Here is a 21,558-nt window from a genome sequence, read left to right as displayed (position 1 = left end):
TTTTTTGGGGCCACACTGCATTGGGCCCTAGCCCAATCGTGCTTAAGGGACAACGTTACAAAACATTGAGCCTCTAAACCCAATGGATTTAATTGACAACAACAAATAACATTGGGCCTCCAAGCCCTATGAATATATGCATGAATTAAACATGTTCTTATTCCAACTTTGGACAAGAAAGCTCAGGTTTTTGTGGCATTGTAATCTAGAGGCAATGCACAGAGCTGGTATACGATAAAAGTTTTTCATATTTCATTCATTGAAACTTTGGATAAAACCTTTGGTCATGCTCTTCGTATTCCTCTACGTTAATATTTTTGTGGGGGGGAAATACTAGGGATGTAGTTAAATTTTAGGCTAAATTGCAAATTACAGTCCTAAAATTTAGAAATATTTAAAATTTACACTCTGAAATTTTAGTATTTGAATTTTAGCATCTAAAGTTCTATTTGATTTGCATCAGCAGCCATTCCATCCATCTTTTTTGTTAAATACCACATAAACTTGTCACACATGTTTAAATTGTCCAATAAAATGATGTTGTATCATTTTTTTAACCTTAAAAGTTTAAATAATTAAAAATGACATACACGAATCAACGTGCATAAATTTATGAGAGAACATTCTATAATTGCCTCAAGTTTTATCAAATCCCAAAAAGTAAAACACAAATTTAAGAGTTTCTACACAATAAACTTATGTGTTGTACTTCTCCTAACTCCCAAATCTTAAATTCTCACAAAAGTTTTATTCTACAATTTTATTTTTATACTTCTATTGGTTTGTTTAATTTTCTCTTGAATACAAGTAGAGCTCCAACGTAGCACCAAGCTAACTAATATATTGAATCTTGATCAATTTACTTTTTAGACAAGATTTTCATTCATGAACTTATAGAAATGATCATATTCACTAACCTTGTATTTATAACAAAAATACATAATTCTCTAACACGAAATGAATTATTTAGATTACAAATAAATGAAAATTAATAATTGCATATTTCATAACTTCATCTACAAACTTAGACAATTCATTCTCAAAGCATATATATATATAGACATGTGATAACAAACAAGCATGTTAAAAAGGTGAGCAAACATTTACGAGGCTTAAAAACATGTGAAAAGGAGGCTATGTAGACAAACATGTGAAGGCAGAATAAAAAAAAAAAAAAAATTAGGGTTTTTTGGGTAACAGCATAACGCACGCTAGAACAGGTCTGTGTATGCATGAGTTCAGCCTGCATGCACAGGCTAGATCATGCATACGCAAATCCTTACCCAGAAACCCTAATCAACACAGAAACAGAGCAGAAACTTAAAACGTAAAATCTAGCAAACTATCATGCTTAATAAAGAAAACCTAAAACTAATCTAAACAAACATAAGTAAACATAAACTAAACAAAAGAAGCAAATTAAAACAAAGATTAAGGTTGGAAAGAAAAAGAAAGGTTTTAAAGCATACCTTAAAGCAAAAGCTCTTAGGCCTGATTTTTTACCGTTCCCCTCAGTCAAATCTATCACAATTCAATAAAAGAGTGATTAGTAATCTTAAACTCAAAATATTGGCACCAGAAAAGGTCGCACTCAAATAAAAATGACATAAGGGTGTTTTGTGAAAAACTCCCTTTTGATTCATTATTTTCTAGTGAATCTTAGGTTTTTCTCTCGTGGATTTCTATGTGTTTTGAAAATGTACCATGTAAAGCTTTATATAGTGGAAAAAATGGGCTTTGGAACGGCTCCCAGATGATATGGGATTCATTCCAAACTTCGGCCATTATTGCAGAAAACTTACCTTTCTTATACTTCTAATACCCTAGTTACGTACATAAGAATGTGCCTACGTACGCATGTTATAGCTCGTGTACACTAGTCGCGATCCATGTACGTAGGTTAAGGGCTGCTTTGGTCATTTTATTTCTAAAAATAGATTTTTGCTCATGAAAAAGGTTATATTTTCCATTTTAACACTCCTCAAGTCAACTTAATATCTGATTGGACCCTAAATTGGCCTTGAGCCTTAGTGTTTGAGCATCATTGGGGAACAGGGGCCCAAGTCGTAAGGGTTACAAAATGTGGTGTCGACACTATTGATGAGAGAGTATGGCCCTCTGTTGAAAACGGTTGGGAAAGACTAACCACTGCTATTAGAGAAAGGACAACTATCCAAAATGAAGCAACAAGCTTTAATAGTAAGGCTATGAATGCAATATTCAATGCTGTTTCTATGGAAGAATTCAAGAGGATCTCAAATGTGGATATTGCTCACATTGCATGGAACATCTTGCAAACAGTGCATGAAGGCACTAATGCAGTAAAAATTAATACACTACAGCAGTTGACCTCTAGATTTGAAAACATTAGAATGTTTGATGATAAGTCTTTTGATTAATTCTACGCTAAATTGAATGATATTGTTAATTCTACTTTTAATTTGGGTGAAGTTTGTGATCAATCTAAAATTGTTAGGAAAATTCGTAGATCATTAACCGAGGACTTTAGACCAGAAGTAACTGTCATAATTGAAAGTAAAGATGTGGACTCCATTTCTATTGATGAACTTGTACGGTCTCTTCAATCCAATGAATATGACTTACCAAAAACTAACAAATCCAAATCTATGGCTTTAAAATTTGTTGATGATTGTGGATTTGATAATGAACTCTCATCTATTGAGATTGCTTATCTTGTCAAGAACTTTAGAAATTTCTGAGAAATAATAATAGAAGGGCAAGAAATCGAAACAATGTTAGCCCTAAGTATGTAAAGAAGAATGATACAACTAAAAATAACATTTCTGAAAAATAAAAAGATAAAGTTGTTCAATCTTTTAACAATTCTTTAGGACAGCAGTGTTTTGGTTGTCAAGGGTATGGTCATCTAAGATCTGAATGTCCCACATTTTTTAGATCTAAAGGAAAACCTATGGCTGTCACCCTAAGTGATAATGAAGTTTCTGATCATGAGTCTGAAGGTAATCAAAAATGAAACTTTATGGCTTTCACTGCTACTGCTGTAGTAAGTGAAACTAAGATTGTTGATGAGAATCCTTCTGATGGGGAACTCTTTGAGAATGCTGACTTGCAAGAGGCTTATAACAAGCTTTGCAATGTTGCAGCAAAGGATGCCACAAGTGTTGATCTAGGGTTGAAAAAGATAAACATCCTTGAACAAGCGAAGAAAAATATGTTGTTAAAATAGTTTAATGCCAATGAACTCTTAAATTCTGTTAAGATTGAGAACATGTCTTTGATTGAGAAAATTAAAAGTTTAGAATTTGAATTATCTATTGTTAGATAAAAACTTAATAGGTCTTTTACTTCTAAATTGGATAATATGCTAAATGTTCAAAAATCTAATAAGATAGGATTAGGGTTTGTTGAGAGTGGTTCTACTTTTGTTGTTCATCCTCCTAAGTTTGTATTTGCTACATCTACTTCTGCTATTCATCCTTCTTTATCTAAAGTTAAGGTGCCTAAGGAAGAAGTTTTAGCTTCTAGAAGAACTAGGGTAGATCTAAGTGAGTAAAAACCTAAGAATCCCAATCAATTTGGAAGCAAGAAACAACACAAACCTCAGTGGTTTTGTCATTTCTATGGTGAAGCTAGGCATACATGGCCAAATTGCTTTAAGTTGCAAGCATCCAAACAAAAAGTGTCTGTGTCAAAAGTACAAGATCCTATGGCATTTATTCATGAATTAGTAAAGGTTCTTAACCTTTATGTCAATACTAGAGTTGAGATTAGGGCTAATTCTAATAGAAACCCCAACTCCAAGTTTGCATATAAAAGGGTGTGGATGCAAAAAACTTAGACTCAATGAGTTTGTCTGACACGATCCCTGTGCTAATTCTTTCAATCTCTCGTGACCGAAAATGTTGTTCATTAAGGTTTGCATTTGCATTACATTCATGCATTTCATTCTAGGTTTGCTTTTGATGTTTTTAAGTTTTTATTTTAATAAAAATATAAAAAGAAATCAGAGAAAAAAAAATCTTCAAGTTGTGTAATTAAGGTTGGCCTATGAAATTTGCATTTCATAACTGTGTACCTTGTTTAGTTTTGATGAGCTTTATTTTTCTGCACTTTGCTAGTTTGTGCTATGTAGTGCTTAAATTGTGTGAGTTGTTTATGGTTTTTAAACACATGCTCTTGATTTTGAAGTCACATTCTTTTGATTGTAAAGAATAAAAAAATCCTAGTAGAATGGTATAAATAACTATCTTACCACTGTTACTCGCCAATCATGAATACTTGTATGCAAATCATAAAAGTCGTGCTCGGTAAAGTGTAACACTTGCACAGTAAGATATTTAAGGTGTTGCTTTCAAAATAAATAAAAGAAGCAAAAAGCAAAAAGAAAAACAAAGAAAAATATGCTTCAAAAGAAAAGATAAAAGCAAAGGAATTAAATAATAATAAAAAAGGCATGGTTGCAAGCATGTTTTCTAGGAGATGTGAGAGTTATGTGATGTAACTCTTTAAGTGATAGTCACTCTCAAACTTGTGTGATTGATAATGTAGACATTGTGCTTATTTTCCATCTTCATATCACCTTTTAGGTATCTCATACACTTACTAGTTGCACACACCACATGCAAATCTTTGTTAAACTCTGTACATGTGATTGTGTGTTAATTTTTGTGACCATCCAAGATTTAACTTATTGGTATGTTTAATACTTTTTGGGGGTGTGAGGTAAGAAGTGTGTGATGGAATTTGTTTTGCCTTGACAAAGAATTTTTTTTATAAGGGAAATAAATTTTTGAAAACCTTTGGAGTCATTAACATGCATCCCATATCATAAAAAAAATATCTTCCAAATGGTTATGTAGAAAATTTCCAGGTTTTTCAAAAATTTGTGATTCTTCAAGATTCGATCAATTGAACCTGTTTTTTAACCGATCGAAAAGAAAAAGAAAAAACCCGATTTTAGGGCTTAAACTCTCGGGTTGTCTCGAGTATTTTTTGATTCCTCTTGACCAATCGAAAATCGTATTTTAAAAAAAAATAGGAATCAGATCACAGTTCTTTAGAGCTTTGTCCTCTTCTTCTTTGATTCCTCTCTCAATCCCTTCTCACTCTTTTTTTTTTTTTTTTTTTGGTCTTTTTATGAGTCAAAGTCTCAAAGGTTTTCTTCCTCAACATCAAGTAAAACTCTTTTACCCATTCCTTTTGTTTAAATTACATGCATTCATGTTTTTTATAACAAAATTTTTCAAAATTTTGAACTAAAGATTTTTTAGGGTTTTTGATGATTTTGAGTGTCTTGATCCAATTTGTTGGATGGGTTTTCGTTCATGCATCATATTAACATGATGCTTAGGCTTTAATTTCAAAAATTTCATGATTTCTTCAAAATTTCAAAATTAGGGTTTATGCATTCTTGAGAAAATTGGGGATTTTGTTCAATTGGGCTAAATTGATTGAAATTGACTCTTGACATTGCTTATTTGAGTGATTATAACATGTTTTATACTTTTTGTGTTGTTCAATATAAGAATTTTTGAAAAATTAGGGTTTTTAAAATTGGGGATTTTGCTAAATTTCTAATTTTCTTGGTCAATTTTCAAAATTGAGATGAAATTGAATTATTTTAGAACATTAGATCATGCATCATCTATGTACTAGTGTCATGCGTCATATAGTTTTTCAAAAATTTCATGTTAACTTGTCTCTAATTATTTGATGCAGTTTACCTTTGGCTTTTGTTTTTGTTTTTGTTTTTTGTTTTTTTTTTTTTTAAATGTATTATTTAAACTTTAGACATTGCTCCTAAGGTTGGTAAGAAATTCAAAACCAAGACAAATAAAAACCCTACTTCTTCTTCTACCTCTCCTTTGGTTGATAGGGTTAGGTTTCTTTCTACTAAGACTGAGGAAGTCTATAAGACCTTAACCAAGTATAGGTCTATATGGGGGGGTTGGGGGGGGGGGGGGGGGGATGACAGAGAGAGATTGTTCTAGATGAGTTAGATCCTTCTATACATAGGAATCTAGTGTTTAGGAATTGGGTTTCTTTGTGTGATGTTTCTGATCCTCCTTCTGCTACTTTGATTAAATAGTTTTACTCAAATCTCTCTATATATCCTGAGGTTACAGGTGGTCATTATTTGACTACTTGGATTAAAGTTAAAGAGTTTAGGATTACAAAACAGATAGTTTTCGAAACTCTAGGTGCACCTTTAGTTCGTAAACCCACATATCCATACATTAAGTTTCATCCAGTAGATGATATCATGTCTTTGCTTTGTGGTAGGTCAATTTCTTGGGGATTTGAACCAAGAATAAACTCATGTTCATATTGTTCCTATAGATAGGTCTGCATTCCTTTATGCTCTTATCATATATGGATCTATGTGTTTTCCTTCCCTATTGATTCAAACTATTGTTGATATTTATAGGAGTAAGTCCAAAGCACAAAAGTTGTTTTTTCCTATGTATATATATAGGGTGTTGACCTTTCTAGAGTTATCAAATCGCTACCCCTATAGGAGCCACTTTTCTTAGATAGTGACAGACTCAGATGAAGCATGTTGAACCAAACACTAGGACTTCAAAAAGATCAAGAGGTGAAACTACTACTGCAGCTCCTGCCTCTAGTGATTTGCTTGATGTTGAGGAGGTACATGTGGATCCTACCGAAGCTGTGGATCCTTCTGGTGATGATGATACTGTTAACCCTACCCCTCCTCTATCACTCCGTGCCATGATGGAGTCCTTTATGACTACTCAGACAGCTCATGGACAACTTATTGATGAGTTACTTACTGAGGTGGCTGCATTGAGAGATGATTTTGCCGAGTATAGGAGGGCTTTTCCACCTCCTCCACCCTCTGATGCTTGATGGTTGTCTTTGGCAATTCGTAACAAAAAAGGGGAGTAGGTTTTAGGTTTGGGTGAGAGCTCTTGTATTTAGGGGGAGTAGAGAGTTTTTGTATTTAGGGGGAGTGCTTTTGAGATGAGAGATTTTGATGTATCTTTTTTATTTTGATGTATATTTGTTTTGTTTTATTGTTCTTGTTTCACAAACATTGTTGTTTCATTGACTATGATAGTATATTTGATGTTTATTCATTTAATAGCCTATCTATTTCCATGTTTTTGTGAATTCAAGTTTAGTTTTTATTTATTGGATTTTTACTGTATTTTCCACACATGCGTTTATGGTTTGCTTTCAGTATTTTAGGAAATTATAGGTTAATTCTTTCAATAGCTGCTATCAATACTAGCAACTAATAGTTAGTAGTTGTGATAGAATTGTATTAGGGCAATACTTTATAATTGGGCTGATGTTTGATTTGAGCAATTCATCTTGTATGTGTTTTGTCATGGATTGCCAAAGGGGAGATTGTTAGGTTTTAAATATTTAGGATTAAATGTTTAGAATTATATTTTGTTTATGTTGGTAAATCGAGAACAAAACATGTCTAGTATAATTGTTAGGCATTGCTCAAAGGTGTATGTTTCAAACTTCAAGTTCGAGCTGACTGTAGAAAAGAAGAGTCAGAATCTGCTAAGCTCGATTGATCAAAAATTAGGTTCGACCAATTGAAAATAGCAGAAATCAGATTCTGCAGAATTCTAAACAAGGCCCAAGCCCACTAAAAACATTTAGGGTTTTAATCTAACTTATCGGGAAATCCTAGCTATGTTTTGGAGACTTTTTGAAGACTTGTGTCTTACTCTTTGTGAGATCTAAGAGGTATTGTATCTTCTAACTGCACAAGCATCTACCAGAAAAAGATTTACAATCAAGCATTGGTAGAACCTAATTGCTACTACAAAGATCAACAAATGAAGGTGATTTGAAACCTCTGAATGGGATCTTAAAGTCACAAGCATGGGTGCTTGTGTTGCAGTAAGTCTAAGAAGAGAAGGAGTCCGTGAATTCGGAACTTGCACGTGGCCGTGTCAGTAAGTTACTACTTGAGATAGCAATAGATTTAGGGTTAAATCTAATTGTAAAAACTTCAAATCTCTTATAGTGGATTTGTTTTACCTTGAGTATTGTTAAGTCAAATCCTTTCTAGTTTTTTACCTTGAAACAATTCGTTTCATCGGTTTTCCTAGGTCATCATATCGTGGTATTTATTTTTCGCTACTTTGCACGATATAATTTATTATTGTTTAACCTATCTAAATAATTAACCTAAGTAATCACTTGGCTAATATATTATATTAAACAATCTGGTTTAAGGGGCCTAAACAAAGAAACATCATACATTCATGAATGCCTCACCTATTGGAAATTGTTGCTATTTTTTATAATCAAATCAAAGTTGTTGCTATTAATATTGTTCTATCTATTATATATTTTTTAGGGGCAAAATTGGTAAATATGCTTAATTTTAAAATTATTTAGCAAAATATCCATATTTCCAAATTATTTAGCAAAATGCCCCTATTTTGGAACTCGATTTTAACAAAATCGAGTTTTGTGTAAAACTTGATATTCTCAAAATCAAATTCTATGTGTATTTTTAAGTAGAACTTGACATTAGTAATGTCGAGTTCCACTTAAATTTTCAAAAAAAATTTAAGTGGCAAAATACGCATTGAACTCAACATTGCTAATGTCGAGTTCCAAAAACAGGAGTATTTTGCTAAATACTTTGAAAATTGGTATTTTGCTACATAGTTTTAAAATTAAGGGTATTTACCCGTTTTGCCTTATGTTATAGAGTAGTTAAAGTACCACATAAATTGCCACAACTTTTACCAAAACTATCTTACGTGTCAGTCTATGATTGGTTGCCTGTAACTTTTACATGGACCTACTACTTTTTTTACACCATTCACAGTCTGCCACGTAGATAATTATAGAACAAATTGTGTCATTTTATGTGATCTTGGAATTTTTCTTTGTTTTATGGACATTAAGGGAAGTAATCCCACAGACAACTAGTTGATGTGGATTGGTGTCTAGTACACACCAACGTGTGTTTACCATTATTAAAAATAAAAAATAAAAAATAAAAGGAATTAAGAGATATTGCAACTAATGCAATTCCATTCAATGGTTGATACTGAAGGTTGAAAAATGCAACTTTCAATCTCATCCATTAATTAAAGAAAATTATGAAAAAAAGCTAAGAGAAGTAAAAAGTGAAACAAATTTATAAATGGGAAGGAAGGAATTGCATCAAGTGCTGCACCTAATCTTAATCCAAAAAATAGTCAACGCTAACACTCTCGAATAAGGAAAACTTTAGGAATTTAAGATGGTTATTAGATAGCTAGATATTACACTCTTTTAATGTGGCAAATGGCTGGGTTGGATCAATCAGGTTGCAAGTCGAGCCAGGTTGACCCGTATTTTTCACATGCATTTTTTTTAAAGAAAACAACATGCATTTGTCATTTAGAAAGTCACGCAACAAATTACTTAATATAAAATACATTACTATGAATTCACCACTCATATCGACAATGAGATTAGCTAAACAAATTAATACTTGTTCAATAATTTTAGAATTATACAAATCCCAACATTACTAACCAAAACAAAATAGCACAAAGATAAGTAAAATAAATATACAAGTTTTATTTTTACACAATATCAACATCTCAAAATATAAAACAAAATTACAAATGACTTATTGGATAACTCATTTGACAAAGAATAAAACATATAAGAAATTTATAATCTTAAGAATTAATTTTATAATCTATTAGCAATTGTGGTTGACACTCTATTTCAATTTGAGAATCTACATTAAAGTTTTATTGTTTACTTATTTATTGATGGTCTCTTTTATGATTATCATGTCATTGTTAAGCAACACACACTTTAGGGAATGTCATAATTTATTTTTAAAAGCCGTTTATTTTGGACATGAGTTGTTAGAAATAATAGGCCTAAACATTCATAATTTATGCTAATTTCGTGGATACTTTGGTTTCATCACTCTTTTCACACTTATGAATGTTTATCACACATATCTACAATTTTAAATATATGTTTTTAACTCTATTATAACAAGATTATCTTGACATGTACTTTAATAATTGATATCTAAAAATATTTACTCACTACAAAATGCCTCAACCATTCATCTTTTAATTCATTTGCATGCAGTTATGTAAAAGTCTCAATTGTTTCCTTAAAACTCACAGCAAACAATTAAACCAATATTGTCTTTTTTTTTTTTTTTTTTACCCAAAAAAAAAGTTTTAAAAAATGATTCAGGTCACGGTCGGGTCATGGATCGGGTTGACCCACCAAAAAATAAAAAATAAAAACCCTGTTGGTCACGGGTCAACCCATTTTTGCTTTAGGTAAAAAAAAATTTGAGTTCGGATTTGGTATTTTTTGGGTCGGGTAAGATCAAGTCAATAAATTTGTACTCATTTTACCATGTATACTTTTATATTAGAAATTGATTTGCTTTAGGAATCGCTAAATACTCCTATGAAAAAAAATGATTAATGAAGTTTATGGAAATAGGAAATGAAATTGCAACTAATGCTGCATTTTTAATTTTATATTTGAATGAACCAATTTTGAAATATGTTAGACAACCGCATAGGCAACATCCTAGGGCTGCGGAGCTATACATTGACTTTGGGGGTAATGCCCACCCCCCACCCAACTTTTTTTTCACAAAAAATATTAGTGTGTATATATATATTAATTTTAGTAATTTTATTCTATAAAATTAAATTTTACTCCATAAGCAATACTATTGAATCTTTTAAGAGTAATGCTACAGTCACAAACTTATTTATAGCATTTTTACAAATTTTTGAGGTACACATTCTTACTGGTTCGTATTTGGGCTCACCACTTATATCACGTTTTTACTTACCAATAACAACTTATCATATTAACAATTTGTAAAAAAAAAAAAAAAAAAAAAAATGTAACTCAAGCATTTTCCTTATTTTAAAAGCCATAAAAAAATTTATACATCTAAAATGTAAAACAAAATATACAAGCCAAAAAATTAACCCAACAACAAAAATTACCAATAGTAAAACTAAAAATAACTAAGCCTAATTAACCAATTTTGTCTTTACCCAACAGCAGACACACATAAAAAAAAAATTAAAAAAAAAAAAAAAAAAAAAAACAACGTAGTGGGCAATAGAGCTGACCCTTTAACTTAAAGTTCTGGTTTCGTTCCTGCACCATCTCAGCTAGTGTTCACTAGTTAAGAATGATCATCAATTCCCCTATCAACCCATGGATCATATGGCTTTTAATCATGCTCTGATGACACGGTCATGATTCATCCACCATACTTAGGTTACTGTGTCTCCTTAGTGATCAAGGACAGAAAAAGATTCTGATCCAACTATAAGTAGTATCGTGTTCATAAATGCGTCACCCACTGAAGTTGTTAGTACCCCCACAGAAAACTGGTTGTCGTGGACCTAAATTGAAACACTCATGCACAAGAAATCAGATTGTTATGGAATCACTACCCACATGAAATTTGGTTAATAAGCTTTTTCTCAATTGAGAAACTTCTTGAACTACTTGGCTGAGTTTTTAGGACATCTTTTCAGCTTGTCCTCATAATCCTGACTAACTCAAAGCCAATAGTGTAACCGTCGGCCCATTCAAAGCTGTCCAACAATGACCAAGCAAAGTAAACAGGGGCAGCTTCACATTGAAGCCAAGGCGGCCACACAATCATTCTGACCTAGAAAAAAATAATTATTATATATAAATTTTTTAAAGAAATTATGATTTTTTACCCTTAAAACAAATTTGTGACCGACCTAAACTTTTTTAGGTTTAACATAATTAAACTTTGGACAAATTTAGGCAACAAACTTGGTTGTAGACTAAAGCCTACAACTCCAATCAATTTTATTTTTTAGTGAATTTTGACAAAACCACCATTGGATTTTATTTTCTCCCTATATCGTTTATGCTTGCAAATTTTCAAGAATATCATAAATCAATAACTATGTCATCAATAAAATGTTTAAATTTTGAGTTTTTTTAGTCTGAAATTATACATAAAAAATAAGTTTATGATTGAATAATAAATAACATCAAATTGGCATGAAATTGGACATATATTTTAAGAACATAAAAAACATGTAATTCAATGGTTAGATTTTCAAAGTATATATGTAGTCATCTTAATTTTTTAGTGAGAGTTGTACCTTTAGGCTACAACTAAGTTTGTAGTTAAACTTTGTCCTTAAATTTTGATTCCCTTAACAATATATTAGGCTCTTCCAAATAAAAGAAAAAGTCCAAGAAATTTTTTATTAAACTAATGTTTTGAAATTGCTTACAGTATCGATAATAAGACTATCATGAAATAATCAATTAAAAAAAAAAAAAAAAAACTCTTAGAAAGTTATAAGACATTATGTATTTGTGTGTGTGTGTGTTTTGTCAATATATGAAGTTATATTTTTATTAGATTTTGTATAATTTAAGTTTTTTAATAACTATACTGGAAAAATTTTATGATCCCACCACTGAAAGTATCTCTTCACATTGACCCCAAAACCCAAAGTCCAAACATTCAAATCTTAGTATTATTTCACTCGAATAATCAAATGGCTTGGAAGGCTTAGTTATGTTAAAAGACTCACATTAAAACACTTTGTGCTCTTTACTATTACATCTAGACAATTTTGGGAATATGTATTATGAAAGGCACTCTGTATCTTTTACTCTGGCTGTCTAGCTTTTATGATAAATCCTTGATTACCGAAAGATCTCATGTGTGTAAGATATGATGGAAATGCAACCTATTGTATTCGCTCCCATTCAAGACATCGATTAATTTTTAGTATAGTCAAAGTTGGAACTTTATATATCCCTTATTTAATACAATAGACTTTAATAATTAACTTAACCGAAACCGCATAGATTACATTCTTTTTAAGTTGTCACGTGCGTGCATGCCTCACTGGTAACCGGTCAGTCAACACCTACTTATATATTGTCGGTCGATCTGTAGTCCAGTAATGTTTTATGGACCCATAGACAACTGATCAGTTGTCGTGGAGTGGCGTCCATCACACACCAACTTGTGGTTTGGTTGCCCTAACCGTAAAAAATTAGCAGACATCAATGTCCATCGTCATCGACCATAGTACTATCACAATTAATACAATAGTAATAATTCATATCCTACTTTCATGAATCCCATTTATTGGTTTCAAAAATTTTGTTCATTTCGGTTCAGAGAAATGTTTGGGGGTGGGTGGGCAAGAAGAAAGAAAAAGAAGAGAGTAAAAGCTCTAGCTCATAATGCCCATGAAAAAAAAAGGTCTTGGGCAGCATTCGTACAAGTTTGTACAAAATTGTTTTATTTATTTTAATATAAGAACCTATTTTTAGATAAAAATATATAAATTTTACATCTTTCTTTATAATACCCGATGTGAATGTTATAAAGGTGAAAAAAAAAAAAAAGCTACACTGTAAAATTAGTATCTATATATGGTCCGCTTAGTTATTGCTTATTTTGCTGAAAACTAAAAACATTGTAGCAAAATAATTTTTAAATGTGTGAATAGTATAGTGAGATCCATTTTTAATGAAAAAGTTGCTAAAAAAAAGGTTTGTGAATCCCATGAACAGTGCATAGGATCCACTGAACAGAACTAAAACATGCTTCTCAATGAAAAAATAAAAATAAAACGCAGACACAGAGATATAGACGCAATCCAAACACGTACATATAGTACTTTTTTTTTTATTTAAATAAGATACAAATTCTACTCTAATCTAATCTAAGTGTATATATATATATATGAAGCTCCTTTCTGAAAACTTGAACTCCAATCTTTATCTCCCCACAAGTATATATATTTGTGGAGTGATCATCGCGCCAAAGTGGATACAGGTGCATTGAAATCATCCAAAACCAAACCAAACCAAAGAATTTTGAAACTTTATTGGTAGTAATTTTCCATATGGAGAGCTCAAACTCAAAGCCTCAAGTAGTTCTAGTCGCTAGTCCCGGCGTGGGCCACCTTGTTCGTGTCCTCGAGCTCAGCAACCGCCTTGCTGCCAATCAAAACTTGCACGTGACCACCTTCGTTGTCATGGAATCTCACACCACAGCCACCGCCGCCACCACCGGCGGGGAATCCCAACTAATCCAATCCGCCAAGGCTCGGAGACTGAAAAACCAAGACATCATAGAGTTACCACCAGTAACCCATAATACAAATGCTCCCATCTTCACAAGGCTCGGTGCCCTCATGCATGAGATACTTCCAACCGTCCGATCTTCCATCTCAGCCCTGAAGCACAATCCAACGGCCCTCGTTGTTGATATTTTCGGAACACCATTACTTGAGGTGGCAGACCAATTTCACATGTTGAAGTACGTGTTTGTTTCCTCTACATGGTCAAATGCATTGCTCTTATACTTTCCAGTGCTTGACAAGGAAGCACAAAGAGTTGAATTGGGTGAGCTGAAAGAACCAATCAAAATGCCTGGTTGCAAACCAATTCGACCTGATGATTTGCTCGACTCGATGATGGACAGGACAAAGAGCGATTACAAGATGTTGTTACAAATAGGGCTGAAGATGAGAAACAGTGATGGAATTTTGGTGAACTCTTGGGAAGAGTTGGATGCCACAACGCTTAAAGCATTGAGAGAGGAAGAGGGTTATGGAAAAGTACCAGTTTACTCAGTTGGGCCAGTGACTAGACCCTTTGATAATGATCATGGCCGTGGTCATGATCATCCATTGTTGCATTGGTTAGATGAGCAACCAGCAGAGTCAGTGCTTTACATTTCATTTGGGAGTCTTGGAGTTCTTTCACCTCAGCAAATCATCGAGTTAGCTTGTGGTTTAGAGCAAAGCCAACAGAGATTCATTTGGGTACTACGCACACCCAGAAACTGCGCTAGCACTATGGAGGGCCTGGATTACTTGCCAGATGGATTTTTGGATAGGACCCAAAAGGTGGGCCAGGTATTCACAAAGTGGGCTCCACAATCGGACATATTGGCGCACGGATCCATAGGAGGGTTCTTAACTCACTGTGGGTGGAACTCGTCCTTGGAGAGTATACTAAATGGAGTGCCAATGATAGCTTGGCCATTGTTTGCAGAGCAAAAAATGAATGCTACACAGTTAGCTGAAGATTATGGTGTGGCTGTGAGGCCCAAAGTTGCGCCAAGTAAAGAAATAGTGGGAAAGGAGGAGATTGAAATGATGGCAAGGAATGTTATGGAAGGGAATGGTAAGGCAATGAGGGCTAGAGTTAAGGAGCTTAAGAAAAGTGGGGAAAAAGCTTTGGCTGAGGGTGGTTCTACTTTCAATACTTTGTCTCAATTGGCAAACCAATTCCAATTGAACTGTCAACGCTAGAAAGGTTAAGGCTCCATGACCCGCCATCAAAGTGCGAGCCAATTACTGGTGGCAGTGTTTAATTAATTTGTTTTTGTAGCAACTTTTGTTTTGTGTGTCCTGTAAGATCCTTTGGAATGCTTAAGTAAGTTTTAATTTGGTTCCTCAAAAAATAAAAATAAAAAGTAAGTTTTAATTTTCTTTTTTAGGTCAATAATATCAGTTCAGCAAAGAGAGAAAGGATGGGAGGCTTCCCCGTCTTACATATATAACTTTGAGATTGAATTCCCTAAGTATGTAGATGAAGTTATAAAATGTATAATTATTATCTTTAATTTGTTTGTATTCTAAATAATTAATCTTGTGATAGAAAATTATATATGATTTGTTATAGATACCAGGTTAGTGAATTGATTTTCTGAGTTTGATGTGAAAATACATGCAAAACAATAAATAGCAAGCACCACGACACATGAAAAATTAACTTGGTTCACCATCTCCATGTCTACATCTATGGCAATGCCAAGCAAAAATATATACTATCAATGATATGGATTACGATGATATTAATCAACACTCACAACTAGGGGTGTGCATGAGTTGGGTTAAGGGGATTTTTTGTCCCAACCCACCATGGTGAGTTAAAAAAAAATTCAACCCAACCTAACCCATCACATAAGTTCAACCTAACCCAATCCGACGCACATGAGTTAGGTTGGGTTGGGTTGAACCCATGTTTGGACAATTTATTATTATTATTATTATTATTATTATTAAATTGAGTAGAAAACCACCTAAGTTGATAAACAAATTATATATTAATATATGAACTAATATACATTAATATTGGCTTTTATATAAGGTAAGAGGAAGAGTTGGTTATTTTTAAAAAAAAAATTATTAATTATATAATATATTTTAAATATATATTAAATATATAGGTGGGTCGGGTTGGGTCGGGTTTGGCAGGTTTGAAATTTTATGATCCCAACCCAACCCAACCCGCTATCAAAAAAAAATTTGTAACCCAACCCAACCCACCAAACCTTAAAAACTGACCCAACTCAGCGGGTTGGGTTGGGTGGTCGATCTTGATGGGTTGGCTGTACACCTCTACTCACAACTCATACAAACAACCAAGGATGGAGCTACTCTTTGACCAGGGGCCGGGGGTCATGGCCACCACTAGATTTTGGAGAAAAAAAATTGATATAGGTACATTTAATGTTCAATTAGGCCAAAAAAAAAAATTGATCATCATTAGTCTCTTCTTGCTCATTATTAGCTCACTCCTGGGCAGAGATGGAGCTATGTTATGGTTAACTATCTCATATAATAAGATAAACTTGGAGATGAAGATAAGAGAAAGAAATTTCTCATTGAATTAATAAGAAAAGTACAGCTCTGCTTGTATATATAAGGAACAAAGCAATTGAATGAAACAAAATAAAAGCAATTAAAAACAAGCTTTTTAATTTTTACCCAAATCAAGTTCTCATACTACTCTTTTTGGATACTCAATATCAAAATTAGCCTAAATTCTCTCTCTTAATGACCAAAATATTAGACAAAAATCCTCCTATCCCCACACGTAGGCTATCCTCTGCTTTGCACAAAGGTTACTCCTATGCTTGATGTTTATTCTTTCACTATCTTGATATTTGTTGAATCCATTGATGACCACAATGAATGGATTTTAGTTGTTTGTAACATTATCAGTGATGTTTATTGTCTATCTGAGTTACGAAAGTCAGTTAATGATATCAAAAAGGTTGTAAAGTGGATAGAATTTGTCAAACCAAATGTCAATAGAATTCAAAAGAAAAAACTCATTGTCAATTGTGCTTTGAAATGTCTAACTAATGTGGCAAGAGTCTATGTCAGAACATGAGGCCAAAGATCGTGGTCTTAAAAACATACGCAAATAGATGATAAAATATTAAATTGACCCAAAAAAAAAATTTCTTGAAGTTGCGATTTATTTTTTTATTTTTACTTTTTCAAAGTCCAAACTTTGCCCCCCCAAACCTTCAGCTTTGGCCCCGTCCCTGCAAACAACACTTAAAAAACTCACCAATGTAACTCCCAAGCCCAAAGCCCCAAAACACCTAATAAATCCCTCATATTCTAATTGGTTCTCCGAAATCCAGGAATTGTTGCTGTTGTTGTGGTACCTATTTCTTAGTCAAGCACTGGTTAGTAATAGGTATAAGATCACTGCATGTGACCATGCAGATGAAACAAACGCGTACTTCAGCATGTGATATTGGTCTGCCACCTCAAGTGCTGGTGTTCCAAACATATCTACAATTAGAGCCATCGGATTAGGCTTTTTCAGGGCTGAGATGGAAGATTGGAGGGTTGGGAGGACTTCATGCATCACAGGATTGAGTCTTGTAAAAGTAGGAGCATCAATATTACAGGTTACTGGTGGTAGTTCAATGATTTCTTCATCTTTGCATTTCCTAGCCTTGGCTGGTTGGACAAGTTGGGATTGGCCGGTGGCAACACTGGCCGAGGAATGAGATTCCACCACGACAAAAGTGGTGACACATAAGTTGTGAAGTAGTAAAATAGATAAAGTAGTTTTTGGTAAAACCAAATAACTAAAATTATGATTCTACCAATGTAGATGCTCTTAGAGTGGAAAAATTTTATAATATTTTTAAAAATTCTATAGCACTTCAATAATTTTTTTTTTTTTTTTTTGGCACTTCAATAGTTAGTAGCATGATGAACTGTATTATCTAGAGACTTATCTAGAGGTATATATCCTATGGCCTATTCGATACTCAGGTTACTCTGCTAGAAATCATTTCTCTCATTGTGTAGGCAAAATAGTTCGCATGGTTAGACCAACAGAATGACGAGGCCTAGGTCCCCCACACGCAAAACAGAGTTTAAGATCATGTGCATTTTCTGGACAAATTTGCAGATTTTAATTGTTGTTGTGTCAGGATAGTTTTTGTCGTGTAAAAGTAAAAATACTATGCAGATAATTCTATTTTTTTTTTCCTTTTTCTTTTTTTGGATAAGAAACAAAGCCAAATAATTCTAATTCTGGAGCTTTCGGATTATGCTATAGAATTATGGATCGAGTTTCACAGGTGCACTAACCCCATGAAATGTTTGTGGTGCGCACTCGTAGCATTGCTTTTCTACGCAGGTGTGAAATGTCAAATCATGTGGATTGGAAGGAATATATATATGTTGTTTGGACATGTGTTGAGTATCACTTTCGGTGATTATTTTATCGAATTGGGTTATATAAACAATTACGAGAAGGTCTAATAGACTAACTATTGATGGGTAAAGCATATGTGTGACTAAACATTCATGTTACTTTGAGGGTAATAACAGTTTGGGTGCGAATTATGAATGATTTGCTAGTGTTGTCTAGGTTATGTGTTGATCTTTTAACGCTTAAAAATTTTTATGAGTTGTCTTTATCAAGAGAGAGAGAGAATCTGACCAAATTAACGCTTCAGCAACATTAGTTTGGTCTGACTAAGTTGCACCCCATTGACCATCTAATCTTAGCATAGTTCAATCAAGTGTTTACTGTTTAGGCTTATTGGTCACTTGGTTGGTTAGAGGATTGGCTTGAGTTCGTTGAGCTCGTGTGAAGGCTTGGCAAACTACTGATCATCAACTATGTTAGGTTCTAAAAGTTTAGAACAATTGGCAAATCATAAACAAACTTGTCTAGATATAGATTCTTAAGTCTATGAAGTTATATTAGACAATGCTCAAAGTGTTGCAAGTCAGAATTCAAAGAACATACAAGCTGCAGGTTCAAAAAGTCAAAATCGGACTGGTTTGAATGATTAGGAGATTTTTCAATTCATCAGGCTCGATCGATTAGAAGAATTTTCGATCGGTCGATAATCGTAAATCAACAAAAATCAACAAACGTAAAAAGCCCATAACTTGTCCGTTTGAAGCCCAAATCGTGATCCATTTTTTGCAATATTTAAAGGACATTATAAGCTAATCCTATGAGGGGTTTTTTAAGAGAGAAGAGTGCATCTTGTGCCTCCTATTGTATATCTAGGGTTTTTGTATCCAAAACTCTCTTAAATCTTTTATCAGCAATATTCCTTGAAGAAACTTAAGATCCGATGTTGTAGAAATTGCTGCTACAAGATATAGTTGATGATTTAAACCTTTGAGTGGGATCTCAAAGTCACTAATGTGGGTATTTGTGTGTGACAAATTCAAATAGAAGAATCCATGGATTTGGAACTGCACGTGGTTGTGAGAGTATGTTCTACAAGAGGTAGCTTTAGATTTTAGGGAGAAAATCTATTGTAAACTTCCATTCTATCATAGTGAATTTGTTTACCTTGAGAATAACTAGGTTAAATCCTCCCTAGATTATTACCTTGAAACTGTTGGTTTCATTGGTTTTCCTGAGTCATCATATTGTTGTCTTATTTACTTTTCCGCACTGAGTAATATGATTGCATGAGTTTAACTTAGATCTGAATAATTAACCTAAGTAACTACTTGGCTAATTAATTAAATTAAAAGAATCTTATTTATAGGTGTCTAAACAGAACAAACAAACTATATAGTAACATCTAATAGTTTTAACTATGCGTGAAAATATAACATTATTTTGAAGGGGCATTTTTAGAGCATTTTCTAGTTGATTTAGAGCTCTTAACCTTATTTAAATTTAGTGATGATACATAACAACGTGTGATTTAAGTTTTGCTTGATTTGTTTTTTTAATGTGCTCGTTGGACTATATTCTCTGTTTTAGGTGGAATGACCTCCTCATGTTTTAATTTTAATTTTCTCATTGAATATGTTATTACTATTGTTGCAATATGAATTAGGTCTACTTTTTAAGTTAATGTTTGTCTAAGTTTTTCATAACTTACATCATGTGGCTTAGAGGCACTGCAACACAATGTGAACTCTAAAACAGCATCAAGAATTTAAGTGGGAGAGATTGTGATATCTCAAATTTTATGGATTGGATAAATTAATTTGCATTGTGCGGGCGTATATTGAATCTCACAAAGAGTATTTATTAGGTGAAACTAGTTATGTAAATGATTATGAGGAATCTCAATTGTAATTGATTAGTTCTTTTTGGAATATAGAGTAGAAATGGCTAGCATTAACAAATAGTAGTCTTCGTTGGTCCAAGAGAAAGGATGACAATTTCATGAGGATGCTAATCATATACAAAGGAATTTTTTGAAGTAGGAATTGAATGCCTTGAATGAACGCTCATCCCCATCATTTATAAATGAGCATACACCAAATTGTGGAGAGTAACAACACTATGAAAATTTATGCCTATCTCAAGATAGTTTTTGTATTATGTCAGGGTGTACTATGTTATGGTTAATTTTATCACTCCAAAAACTTACGTCTCCCACTTGAGCACACGATAATGTAGAGGATTTGCTATAGTTAGCATGATACCTTGGTACTAACGTATTGCCTTATGCTATAACTCTAATTTATGAAAACTAATATTTTGAAATCAACGAGTGTTTTGGTTACACAAGCACAGGCTTTGCCACTTATCTCTAGTAATACATACTAGATGACTTCGAATTCACTTTCTTTCAAGAAAATGGCAATGAACGCTGGTTCCAAAATGGAACCATGGTTGGGAACATAGTCACGCACCCTGTACCATCGTTAATAACCTCAGTTGCACACATTTATTCGTGTGTTGACTTGCACTGAATGTTCTGTTAAATATTTCCTTCCCAACTATTTACCTTAAATATTTTCCTCAACGACCTTATCAGCATTTTGTTGTACTATATGGTTATAAATATCATTCAACTTTAACATAATGCGCAATAGTGGATTTTTTTTTATCCATGTGAATTGTGAGTCTTCATTTCCTCATAATTATCTTCTTCTTTTTTTATCTTTAACCGGTTAAGTATGTCTTTCAAGCAAAAATTCACATAATTATGCTCATCCAAGCATCCTCAACTGCTTCCATCTATGCAACCAACCATGTTATCATAAATTTTTAAATGATAAAGCTTAGATATAATATCTTAAGTACAGTCCATTAGGTTCCCCAATTAGATTCAAACACTTGGTTGCATTGACCAATAAGATACAAATAAAGTTATCTTTTTCAATGAAAATTAAATTCAAAACAACCAAATGTTTCTATCTAATTGTGAAGCCTAATGTATTGCACTTAAGTATATAAGTTTTATAGTACAAAAATATATAATATAAGCCACACAAAATATAAAACAAGAGACAAGTGTGA

The 21,558-nt window shown here is 33.0% G+C and overlaps 1 protein-coding gene across 1 annotated transcript; it reads left to right on the top strand.

Annotated features, from left to right (window-relative positions):
• The first annotated feature begins 13,749 nt into the window (after positions 1 to 13,749).
• On the top strand, positions 13,750 to 15,677 carry LOC126733104 (anthocyanidin 3-O-glucosyltransferase 5-like). The gene has a single exon (XM_050436289.1). It carries the CDS (start codon positions 13,902 to 13,904, stop codon positions 15,315 to 15,317), a length of 1,416 nt encoding a protein of 471 aa, XP_050292246.1. The 5' UTR covers positions 13,750 to 13,901; the 3' UTR covers positions 15,318 to 15,677.
• Positions 15,678 to 21,558: the final 5,881 nt, after the last annotated feature.

Source organism: Quercus robur, chromosome 6, assembly GCF_932294415.1.
Source record: "Quercus robur chromosome 6, dhQueRobu3.1, whole genome shotgun sequence".
Lineage (NCBI taxonomy): Eukaryota > Viridiplantae > Streptophyta > Magnoliopsida > Fagales > Fagaceae > Quercus > Quercus robur.
Note: the sequence above shows the minus strand (reverse complement) of the source record. Positions and strands in the feature narration are given on the sequence as shown.

What these genes read in the sequence shown, in the direction of transcription:
- LOC126733104 (XM_050436289.1), top strand. Translation starts at nt 13,902, where the DNA reads ATGGAGAGCTCAAACTCAAAGCCTCAAGTAGTTCTAGTCGCTAGTCCC.